Genomic DNA, 13,010 nt, shown 5'->3' with positions numbered 1-13,010 from the left:
CAAAGAAAACCTTCCACAGCATTTATCCAACTGTTCTTGATAGCATGAAAAACAAGGAAGTATCTCCTACCCGTTTTGGTGTTGATGGCAAAAAAGTTTTGGGGGTTTCCACTTGTAATCCTGTACGTCATCCTTTCAGTAGTGCTGGAATCAGGATCTTGTGCCTGTATCTGAATGACTGAAACATCCTTCGGGGAATTTTCCAAAACAGACGGATAATAAATGGGTTCGGAAGTCAAGGGCGCATTGTCATTTACGTCTTCCACTTCAATGTAGACCTCAATGGTGGTATAAAGAGGAACAACTCCACGGTCTGCGGCATACACGGTTAGCCAGTAGGACTGAGTTGTCTCTCGATCAAGGATATCGCCTGTGTATATAACTCCTGCAGAACAAAAGGAGAAAAAAAAAATACATGGAATTGCAGAAAACAGCAATGAATCCATATTGTTTCTTGTCTTGTCTACAGGTGCTTTGGTAAATAAGTTGATACCCTCCTCTTTGTGGTAGCCCCTCAGATACTGGCAGACTGCTATCATGTTACTCCTAGTCCTTCTTTTCTCTAGACTAGGGTGTCAAAGATGTGGCGTGCAGGCTGGATCCAGCCCGCGATAGGCCACGTAGTTGGTCCGTGAGCTGTCCTGGGAACAAGGGACCGGACTCTGATGCCCTAGGCCTGGCCTGGCCCACCCAGTTAGTCGCGACGACCAGGCCATGCCCAACCTGTCCCAGAGGGCAAACAAAATCCCGATGCGGCCCTTGACGGGATCGAGTGTGAAACTCCTATTCTAGACAAGCCAACCCAAATCCTGCCATCGTTCTTCGTATATTTTTGCCTCCAGGCCTTTAATCATCTTAGTTGCTCTTCTTTACAAATTTTCCAAAATCTCAACATCTTTTTTGTAACATGGTGACCAAAAACTGTAATTTGCAAGTGTTTTCTGGGTAGTCTATTTGGAAAGGGTGAGAACATCAGTTGCAAAAACCTGCTTCTGATAACCACAGTAATATTTCCATAACTGAAACCCTTTCCCAAAGAGCGAATTTGCTTTCCAATAAGACACACATATTTTAGCAGGCCACATCACCTTCTCACTTGGATATTCTCATCCACCCACCCATAATGCTCATTACTTCCATTCCCATCTACTGCACAGACTGTCTCCTTCCCATCCACCACATGTGCTTGTAATCCCACCCCCTCACCAACATACTTTTGGCTTCTTCTCTTTCTCACAATGTGTCCTCTTTTTCTTTTATCCCCCTCCCGCCAATTCCCTGTCTTTTGTTTCAAAAACTCTATATTAGGGAACAGTGCAAACACATTCCGATTTGGGGGGTTTTATGGGTCTCAAACAAGCCTCCAGTTTTTTAAAAAAATAATATAATTGTCCAGAATATTCCTGTACACCCCCAGTTAAAGTTAAATTGGAAAGTGGACCAAAATTTTTAATTTCCCCATATTTTCTGTATCTCATCCCTTCCTCTGGAAAAACTGTACCACGTCGATGTGCTTAACGAATACTCCGCATGTGAAAAACAACAGAGTACACTTGTACTTGATTCAAACACAATGTGCCCCTATTCACAAGTTCAAAATATTCTTAAGACTTTTGACCACATGCCAATGTAGCTCTTATGTGTGATAGGAAATTAAAATCTGTGATCTGTTCCCAGTTTTCTATAAATAGTTTCTTCCAAACTTCCACTACAGATTGGTTTCAGCATATTAAGGATGCCACAAAAGAATTTTTCTAGCAGATTTAGTTATCCGTATTCCCTCCTGATAAAGGTTTGAAATTATAGTAATCTTTGGCTTACAAGCCCAATTTCCTTTGCTAAGCAAGATGGTTGTTAAGCGAGTTGAGCCCAATTTTGCAGCCTTTTTTTTGCCATGGTTGTTAAGTGAATCATGCAGTTGTTAAGTGAATGTGGCTTTGCTTGCCAGAAGGTTAGGTTAGGAAGATTGCAACTGGAGATGATATAACCCCGGAGTGCTGCAACTTTTGTAAATACATGCTGGTTGCCAAGCAGACGGATTTTAATGACATGACTATGGATAAGTGCAAGGACTGGTCATAGTCCTTTTTCAGTGCCACTGTAATATCGAACAGTCACTAAATGAATGGTTGTAACTTGAGAACTATCTTTATAGGGCAACACCGGTAGTGAGGGCTGAAGGCAAAATTTAGGCCAAAAGCCCAAAACGGGAAGCATTTAATAAGCTGGACGATCAATTAAAGTACATCAGGATCTTAAATATGTGAATATTTTCATTAGCCAAAAAGTCCTTTTTTAAGAAACATTTTCCTTTTTCACTGGGAAGAAAAAGTGGAGATTGAACCGAGCGGTTTAAGCCAAAGTTGAGACACAATGCCTACCGATAATTCAGAATGGCATTCAAACTGGCAAGGTTTTGAATAGCAAATGACAAATAGTTGAAAACTTGGAGAATCCAGGTCAGTTATGCAGCAATAATTTTGCTTTGTGTTCTCCTGCTTTGAAGATTGTTTCTGAACTGGCATTTTTATTGCATAACAAAAGGAGCTCAAAATACACAATGGCTATCACTGTAGCATGTTGGCGGATGAAGCGATTCAGACAGGCAATAACAAAACAAAAGCTTTCACACAGCCCTAATCAAAATAGCTGATTGCCAGTACATAAATATATCTCCAGCTGCCTGAAGGTTTTACTGGGAAGGAGACAATGGACATAGGCAAGAGAGAAGCAGGAAGATCCCAGAGAAGAAGAAAAAAAACTCAGTCAATGCAACTATATCAGCCCCGAGTTGGTGAATAAGGCTCATTCCTGCGAGTAGTTTATTAGTAGCGGTACTGAGTCCTTGGAGATTTTTTTGATGCGTGTCCGTATGTGTCTCTCTGTGTGTCATGGTATCTTCTAGATCAGTGGTTCCCAACCTTTTCTTTCGCCCCATACCCCTAAAGAAATTTCACTCGAACCTCGCACCCCCTGAAATTTAGACTTTAGGAACTACTGAACGTGTTAAAATATATGGTAGGATTGAACCTTTTCAGCGATGTATGTGACAGCCACTAAATAACGATACTTAACTCTAAAATGAAAACAAAGTTAATCCATTGCATAATAAATAAAAATGCCAACATATAGCCAATATCCTATTATTTACCTGGACTTTTCTCGCACCCCCTAGAATATCGTCTCGCACCCCCAGGGATGTGTGTGTGTGTGTGGAGCAGGGGTGTCAAACTCACGTCACCATGGCATCGCCATGTGACTTATCGCAACTCCCCCCTTCCCCTTTGCTAAACTGGGCATGGGTGTGGCCAGCGTGTGACACATCCAGTTCATGGGCCGTGAGTTTGATAACCCTGTTCTAGAGAAAAGAAGGATTGGGGTGACAGGATAGCAGTATTCCAGTAATTGAGGGGCTGCCCCAAAGAAGAGGGCGTCAACCTATTCTCCAAAGCACCAGAACGAAAGACAAGAAACAATGGATGGAAACTAATCAAGGAGAGAAGCAACCTCGAATTAAGAAGAGACAATTAACCAGTGGAACGATCTGCCCTCAGAAGTTGTGGGCATTTCATCACTGGAGATTTTTAAGAACAGACTGGACCGCCATTTGTCTGAAATGGGATAGGGTCACCTGCCTTCAGCATGGGGTTGGACTAGAAGACCTCCAAGTTCCCTTCCAGCTTTATTCTGATTCTGATCCTTGAACGATCAACAGTTTCCCAAGCCTGAGGGACTGGCTCACGTTACAGCACAGCATTTGTCTTAAAACTGGGGGGAACTTTGGGTTACCTCCAAATTATTTCCAAATGAACCGGAACACCATCATAACACCAATGCACCTGTTTGGTACTTTTATTCCCTTATTTGCAAAAAGCTAAACCGGAAGATAATCCAAGGATTGCCATGTTTTCTTTACATATGGGAAAATCATTATAAGCCTTAAATAAATGCTTGCTGGGGGGAGGGGGTGGGAGGACATTTTCAACCAAAAATGGATGAGACGAACTTAACTCATTAATTTATATTCTGTGAAAGGATTCAAGGACACAGAGTAAATTGCCAGTATCAACTGCTATTTATTATTTTCTCTCTGGCTTTTAAATAAAGTTTCCTTTGAGTTAAGCTTAGTTCCTGATGACTGTTGACACTTCCACATGATTTCCTTCTGAACGATACGGAAACAAATAGAAGAATATTTGCAGCTCAAGGTTGAAATCTGGGGAGGTTGGAGTTCTCTGAGCTTTGTTGTTTTCTTGCAGACATTTCTTTACCAAACTGGGTAACATCCTCGGTCTTAGTCACTAGCACTGATGATGTTACCTAGTTTGGTAATAAAATGTCTGTGAGAAAACATACAAGCTCAGAGAGCTCCAAGGACCCTGCAGTATAGAAACCGTTTGAGCAGGGGTGGGATTCAAAAATTTTAACAACCGGCTCTGTGGGAGTGACTTATTTGGTGGGCATGGCTGGGTGGTCATGTGACCGGGTGGTCATGTTATTGGCTGGGTGTGGCCAACTCAATATCTTTTACATCGAGGCATGCATCACCTCGCCTGGCCTCTCATGACTGTGGGGATGCTGCAACAGTCGTAAGTGTGAAAAATGGTCATTAGTCACTTTTTTCAGTGCCATTGTAATTTTGAATGGTTACTCCACACAAGCAAAGTACCAGCAAAGGAGGGGGGAAAAACTCCAGAGAAGTTCCTGAGACAGGAAGTCTAGGCCTGCCAAGAATGTAATAAGGGTTAATGGAGAGACAGTTTCTTTAAGCAACACCAGAAGGTTTCCTTCCTGCCTTCCTTACAGGATTAGGCCAATAATTTCTTCTAACAACTAGTTCCCCGAACTGCTTAGGGTGTTAACAACTGGTTCTAGTGAATAGGTGCGAACTGGTAGAATCCCACCCCTGCGTTTGAGCTTCATTTATAGGATTTCTTTAAGTTTAGCTTATAGCCCTAGGAGTTTTTGGGTGGCCTCCCCTCCCAATACGATCCAGGCTTCACCTTTTTGAGATCAGTCAAGGTTGACTAGATGGACATTCATAAATATGAATAATGAACTTAATGAAAGAAGTTAAAGTCAGGTTGATGATCAGAAAATATATTACAACTACTGCTGATGAACTATAATTTTGCAATGTGGACTTGGCCATATATTTTAACACGGTCCGTCTGGACCTATCTCTACAGGTAATCCTCAACTTACAACAGTTCCTTTAGTGACTGTTCAAAGTTACAACAGCACTGAAAAGAAGTGACTTAAGACCAGGGATGGGATTCAAAAATTTCAGCAACCGATTCTCTGCCCAGTTGCTGGGTGGGCGTGGCCATGATGGGCATGACCTACAGGAAATTTAGGAAGGCCTATTTTTTGCCCTCCCCAGGCTCCGGAGGCTTTCCTCGAGCCTCCAGGAAGGCAAAAATGGCCTCCCCCAGGCTCTGGAGGCCTTCTGGAGGCCAGAAACAGATCCGTTTTCAGACTTTTGGAACTTCCGGGAGGCCAGTTTTTCACCATCCCAGAGCCTCCATGTGGACCCTGCACTTACCTGCATCCAAAACAGGCCACCTGGAGACTCCTGGGAGGGGAGGGCCAGGATGGGCGGGGCCAGCCAGTCCTTGCAATACTGGTTCGATGAACCAGATGTAAAATTAACATCCAGTTTGCCCAAACCAGTCCGAATTGACTGAATTCCACCCCTGCTTACTTATCACCACTTTTCACACTTAGGACCGATGTAGCATCCCCGTGGTCATGTGATCAAAATTCAGATGCTTGGCAACCGATACATATTTAAGATTCTTGCAGTGTCCTGGGGTCATGTGATCCCCTTTTGCGACCTTCTGAGGAGAAATTCAATGGGGAAGCCAGATTCACTTAACAACCATGTTACTAACTTAACAACTGCAGTGATTCACTTAACACAAGTGGCAAGAAAGGTGGCAAAACAGGACAAAACTCACCTAACAAATGGTTCACTTAGCAACAGAACTTGTGCTCGTAATTTGAGGGCTAGCTGAATTCTCTAAAAATAACTTAAAAGCTGTTTTTTTAAAAAAATGTTTTACAGGATCTTGTTCAACTTATTGGGGGTTGTATATCGATTATGGGTTTTTTCAAACACCTTCAGAAAAACAATAAGACAGTCTAATAATACAAGATCACAGATATTTTCCATTATATTGGGGGAACGTACAATATTATGTCAGGTGGCATAAAGGCATTTTGGATTCGAGTTTCCATAAGCTTCTGTCAGAGAGGCCGATTATTAGAAATTATCGCAGCTGGAATCCAAAATAACCTAAAGGCATCAGATTCCTTGGCCTTTATTAGATATTGTATCAGAACGAGCACAATATGAAGCTGCAATTTTCAGTTCACCCAGTCTTTTAATCAAATTTCCCCTCTTTCTCATTTCTAAGGTTTGCGGGATAACTCTCAAGTTTCTAATTTTAGACTCTATGAAAGAATATCATACTATGAACCCCATTACTGAGTTAATATTTATCCTTTCTCCTAATTGAGGTACAGTATAGTATGCATTCTTGTCCAATACTGAGTGCCTACAGGTAGCTGACTAATTAAAATGCATTCAAATTAGGGAAGGAAGGAAGGAAGAAAGAACAAAGAAAGAACCATATAGATTTCTCTCCCCTCCTCTCTCCCACTTTTCTTTTCTCCTTGTTCTTCTCTCTTCAACAAAGGGATTTTTTTTTCCTCCAAGGACAGAGCATTTCATTCCAAGGAAGGGAATATGAGCATAAGTAGGCTCTTATTTCTGATTAATACTGTGAATTAATTCTGTATTAACTGTTAAAGAATAGGCGACTTTTAATAGCTAATGTCTTCCTCCTGTGAGAATTTTTCTCTCTCTAACACAAAGAGAAGATATTCATATGACCCTTCTTCCTTTCACAAAAAAAGAGACAACTATGTTCATTTTATAGTTCTAACCAAAGCACTGTTTATTTTTATTCCACCAGCCTTTGTGAAAACATCAAAAAAGGTATGTTTAACACTAGTTTGCAAGATTGCAATATAACTTCCTGTTGTGTCTGAATGGAAAAAAAAAAGTTTTTTTTCCCCTCAAAAAAGAAAAGGAACAATAGCAGGGTGGAGCTCATAAATCCAAGTCTAAATCACACTGTTATTTGATTTACTGTGTTATCCATACTCGTATCTTGGTTTAGGCTGTGGCTGAGGAGGAACATCTTCCTCACAGTCTGTAGCTATGGTTTACTGTCTTAGCCACAATACAAAAAGTCGGACAAACCCAGATGGCAAGAGGAGTCCCTGGTAATATGGATTCAGGAACAACTGCAAAGCAGGGTTGTGTGGGGTCCTTGGTACTCTAAGATTGGTTGTTTTCTTGCATTACCTAAGTAAGTAACTTCATCAGTGTTAGAAGGGAGTGGGGCTGACTGGCTGGCTTATTTATTTATTTTGTCAAATAAAAATTACAATTTCAAATGAGCAAAATAAAAAAAAAACTAAAATGTGATAGGGATGATAGACACACATCCTTAGGAATCTCTTAAATATGAAGTTAACAAAAATAACAGAATAGCAGAGTTGGAAGGTCTTCTAGTCCAGGGGTCTCCAACCTCGGCAACTTTAAGACTTGTGGACTTCAACACCAAGAATTCCTCAGACAGCTTTGCTGGCTGAGCAATTCTGGGAGTTGAAGTCCACAAGTCTTAAAGTTGCCGAGGTTGGAGACCCCTGTTCTAGTCCAACCCCTACTTAAGCACGAGTCTCTCTACCATTTCAGACAAATGGTTATCCAGAGGTCCACAGAAGTTAAGTTAAAATTAAAAGTTACTAAGCCACCGAGTTTAGAGAGCACCAAGGACTCCATAGCTCAACTCTAAGTTACAAATGTTCTTTTCTATCAGTAAACAGAGCTGTTCCTGCACCCTTTGTGGAGATGTTCCCATCTAGAAGAGAACCTGTTAGGTCAAGCACAGATAAGGTGCCTCTTCAGGCTACTAAAGAATGACCAAATGATGGTTGACTTTAAACAAGGGTGGGGGAAAAATAGAAACTAAATCGAGGCTTGTAGATAATGGACTGAAAGTGCTGTGATTTCTGCATACTGTGATAGACAGATCTTCTGTGAGTAAATGGCTTCATTACTACCTGCAATATGGAAAATAATCCATGGTGGGATTCAATTTTTTTTACTACCAGTTCTGTGGGCGTGGCTTTGTGGGTGTGACATGGTTTTGTGGGCTTGGCAGAGGAAAGATACTGTAAAATCTCCATTCCCAACCCCACTAACCTGCTTTTCAGCTCTGTTCTCCTGTGCAGGACAATAAAAGAAGACCCAGTTGATCAGCTGGGACTTGGGAGGCAGAGAATAGATGGGGGCGGGCCAGAGGTGGTATTTGCCGGTTCTCCGAACTACTCAAAATGTCCGCTACTGGTTCTCCAGAACTGGTCAGAACCTGCTGAATACCACCTCTGAAAATAATCCTGCTCACTAAGCTAATTCCTAAATTAAGAGTTAAATATTAGAAGAGCTGACATTTATAGCGATGTCTCTGTGAAGCCTAACAGATATATCCTTTTATAATTGCATCATTACAGGAAGAGATCTTTTCTCCGGTGAACAAGAATTAAGACTACGGATTCACCTGTTCTGGCAAAACTCAAGACCACCATCAAATTCCCAATATTATGCTCCAGGATTGGAAGCAACTGTTGACCCCAGTTAGCTTAGACAATGAACCATGTAGTTCAGCAGGAGACTGAATCCATAATTAATAGATCTATAACAATTCAACTCCCCCAAAAACGGAGGGAGAACTTGCAACTTTCCAAAATTGAGTAATCCTATCCTTCCCCGACAAATATGACTGGAATCCCAGCAAATTTCCATAAATTAGACATCTCTCTCCAAGACCTGAAGATTTTCCCTACAATAATAGCCATGTAGAATTTTTAATTGGCATTAAAACAAAGGGAGCTACAATCTTTTTCCATTCAAAACAGTTCAGACATGGACAGTTGTGCTAATTTTGTGACATGCCTAACAGCTGAAGTTGATGTTCTGGATAAGCACACGATGGCTAAAAATGAAATCCGTTGCTCCCAACACGGAAAGTCACTGTATGCAGCTGAGTTTCAGCTGTTAACTCAGGATGTGGGCTGAAATGAAAAGGGGCTTAATTGACATCGCTACACAAATTCCGTGAATTATGTCATCTGCATCAATTTACTTCATTTGTGTAATGTCCTTACACCAATTATGTAAATCAAGGCGAATGATGTAATTTAATATTTTATTGATATCTGGGATGACGAACCCCACACACAAATGGTCAGGTAAATCAAAATTATGCTTAATTAAAGTTCTCTGCAAATGGAAGTGATTGCAGGGAAGAGATTCTTAGAAAATCTTGCCAGACACCATCCTGGTGTATACAATTCTTTATTGTGAAAATTCTACCTACCAGTTGTTGCTTTTTACAAGTGTACACTTTGTTGCTTTTTATCTCTCTCCCTCCCTCCCTCTTCCTTTATTGTTTTTATATCCTCCTTCCTCCTCCTATTTTCCCCACAATAACCTTGTGAGGTAAGTTGGGCTGAGAGAGAGTGATTGGCCCAGTTACCCAGTTAACTTCCATCCTTAAGGTAGGACTAGAACTCATAGTCTCCTGGTAACTGGTCCAAAGTTACCCAACTGGCTTTCATGCCTAAGGAGGGCCTAAAATTCACCGTCTCCTTGGTGATTGGTCCAAATTAACCTAGCTGGCTGTCATGCCTAAAGCAGGATTAAAACTCACAGCCTCCTGACTTCTAGCCTGGTGCCTTAACCACTAGACCCAACTGGCTTTATGTGATTAGTGGCTTTGTCATTTCACTAAGACTCAGTTTGGAATTTTAGGCCTTACAAGATGCCTTGTTTTTACTTTGCCATCCAAAGCTTCTCCGATAAATGAGCAGGTGTATACACCGGATTAATGCATAAATAATACATGAAATGAATTAATGTTTCTGCACACCATTGTCCCCTAACCTGATTTTAGACCTGCATTCACACCGTCTATAATGTGCCTTGTCAGTGAACAAGGATAAGAAGCTTTCTAGTCTAAAACTTCCAGATGGTATTATATTGGATAAGGATGTTTTACCCTGATTAATGACGGTTCCTGGGTTTTGACAAATGGCTATCTATCTCTGTTTGGACATGCAAAGGCTGCTTGCTTGCATACCAGACATATGCTGTCCCATCAAATAACAACCCCTTACTTGCTGCGAGTGCCATAGGCCTCTAAAGAACATTGGAATTCCTGGCAAGGATTTTAAAGCATGTGTTACCCAGAAAACATCTGATGCCAGGCAATTAAAGGGCTAGTTCCACTGGGTGGCATGGAGCACCATGAATCAAGCCGAAACATCTGCTAATTCGTGCAGCTAGCAAGAGAAAAGAAGAAAACACACAGAAAAAGATATCTTATAGCCTTACCCAGCACTTAATTCATTTGTGACATAAGCAAACCCTACGGCCATCGGTGTAAAACCTGGCACAATCAATAACCAGGAACTTGAATCACATAGCTGTCCAAACAAGCCTAAACAATAACACAGAATTCCTGGCGCCAAATAGGATGACACAATTTGCTATATTATAGATAAGTGGTTGCCTCAGAATGATGCCACGAATGGAAGAAATTGCCAGGCAGATCAATTTCTCTCGCTGGTTTATGTTTTAACAAGCAAAGAAAAGCATAATTATTTCTACAGATGTATAATATAAAAATAGCAGCAGCGTGTGTGTGTGTGTAAACTGGAATATCTACTTATAAGTGGTCTGGATTTTTTTTAAAAAAAATCAGTGAGATAATATTTAACCATTTAAAAAAAATACTTAAAAAATCTGCAATAAATAGTTGAGTGTTGATCTGCAGGAAAGAGCAATTAAGCATTTAACTTGAGATATTAATCTACTAAGGTAAAACCCACTGGAAACAACCTAGTATCTGCAATTTGATATTTTTCGCTAATGTATCTGTCAGTCAGCTAGGCATCTATGTTGGACTACAGAAAATAAGGTCAATTTTTGAAGAGACATGGCATTTTTAGATAAAACAAAGAGCAGGTACAGAAAGCTTCATTTTGGGAACAGAACAGAGTAACAGAGTTAGAAAGGAGGTCTTCTAGTCCATCCTCTTGCTCTGGCAGGAAACCTTATACTATTTTAGACAAATGGTTGTTCAGTGTCTTCTTAAAAACTTCCAGTGTTGGAGCATCTATAACTTCTGGAGGCAAGTTGTTCCACTGGTTAATTGTTCGAGCCATCAAGAAGTTCCTCCTTAGTTCTAGGTAGCTTCTCTCCTTGATTAGTTTCCATCTGTTGTTTCTTATCTTGCTTTGGGGAATAGGTTGGCCTCCTCTTCTTTGTGGTAACCCATGAGGTATTGGAACCCTGCTATCATGTCACCCCTGATTTTTCTTTTCATTTAAGCTAGACATTGCCAATTCCAGCAACCATGCTTTGTATGTTTTAGCCTCCAGTCCCCTAATCAACTTGGTTGCTCTTCTCTGCACTCTTTCTAGAGTAGGAGTCCCTAAACTTGGCAACTGTTAAGACTTGTGGAGCTCAACTCCCAGAATTCCTCAGCCAGCTTTGAGGAATTCCGGGAGTTGAAGTCCACAAGTCTTAAAGTTGCCAAGTTTGGAGACCTCTATTCTAGAGTCTCAACATCTTTTTACTTTAAATATTTTTGATTTGTGTGTGTGAGTGCGAGACATGTACACACACACACACACACACACACACAGAAGAGAGAAGAGGGAGAGAAGAGAGAGAGAGGGGAGAGGGAGAGGGAGAGGGGAGAGGGGAGAGGAGAGAGGAGAGAGAGAGAGAGGAGAGAGAGAGAGGGAGAATGAATTCACATCAAAATCCATCAGACAGATTACTGGATTATAGATGGTGAAGAGCAGGTATCTATCCCTTTCAATGCTCAAGAGGTAGCTGTCTCATCGGATAAAGGTAGTCCTTGACTAATGACCACAATGGAGGTCAAAATTTATGTTGCTAAGTGAAACATCTGTTAAGTGGCTTTGCTCCATTTTATAACTTTTCTTGCCACAGTTGTTACGTGAATAATTGCATTTGTTACATTAGTAACACGGTAGCTTAAGTGATACTGGATCCCCCCATCGACTGCAATTCAGAAGATCACAAAATCTAATCATATATTCCTGGGACACTGCAATTGTCATCTATATGAACCACTTGCCAAGCATCTGAATGTTGATCATGGGACGATGGGGCTTCTGCAAAGGTCATAAGTGTGAAAAACGGACAGGTGACTTTTTTTCAGTGCTGTTGTAACTTTGAACAGTCACTAAATGAATTGTTGTAAGTCAAGGACTACCTGTATATTTGAAAAGCATCAACTGATGGACGGTTTTAGTTTAATTCTGTTTGACTGGGGCATTAGGATAGGCCCTGAGTCCCAAATGTTACGCAGAATCTTCGCTGTTGTTGTTAGTCGCAAAGTTGTATCCGACCCATCACAACCCCATGGACAATGTTTCTCCAGACCTTCCTGTCCTCCAGAGTCCCCCAGAGTCCATTTAAGCTCACGCCGACTGCTTCAGTGACGCCATCCAGCCACCTCATTCTCTGCCATCCTTTTCTTCTTTTGCCCTCAATTGTTCCCAGCATTAGGCTCTTCTCCAGGGAGTCCTTCCTACTCATTAGGTGGCCAAAGTATTTGAGTTTCAACTTCAGGATCTGTCCTTCTAAAGAGCAGTCAAGGGTTGATCTCCTCTAGGACTGACCAGTTTGATCACCTTGCAGTCCAAGGGACTCGCCAAGGGAGTCTTCTCCAGCACCAGAGTACAAAGGCCTCCATTCTTTGGCACTCAGCCTTCCTTATGGTCCAACTTTCATAGCCATACATTGCAACTGGGAAAACCATAGCCTTGACTATACGTACTTTTGTTGGCAGGGTGATGTCTCTGCTTTTTAGCTGACATCAAAAAGCACTAGTAACAGT

The 13,010-nt window shown here is 41.3% G+C and overlaps 1 protein-coding gene across 8 annotated transcripts in view; it reads right to left on the bottom strand.

Moving 5' to 3' along the window:
* FAT3 (FAT atypical cadherin 3) overlaps window positions 1-13,010 on the bottom strand; it is a 541,042-nt gene that overhangs the window by 268,073 nt on the left and 259,959 nt on the right. For all 8 annotated transcript variants that reach the window (XR_015744255.1, XM_087937026.1, XM_087937027.1 and 5 more), the window contains exon 3: window positions 71-385. Coding sequence is in view for 7 of the 8 variants with exons in the window: in XM_087937026.1 (XP_087793152.1) it covers window positions 71-385 (315 nt within the window). In the remaining variant the exon portion in view is untranslated. The remainder of the gene's footprint in view (window positions 1-70; window positions 386-13,010) is intronic.

This window comes from Pseudonaja textilis, chromosome 7 (genome assembly GCF_049901715.1).
Source record: "Pseudonaja textilis isolate UNSWEBS1 chromosome 7, rPseTex1.2, whole genome shotgun sequence".
Classification (NCBI taxonomy): Eukaryota; Metazoa; Chordata; class Lepidosauria; order Squamata; family Elapidae; genus Pseudonaja; species Pseudonaja textilis.
This window is presented reverse-complemented; position numbering and strand designations above follow the sequence as displayed.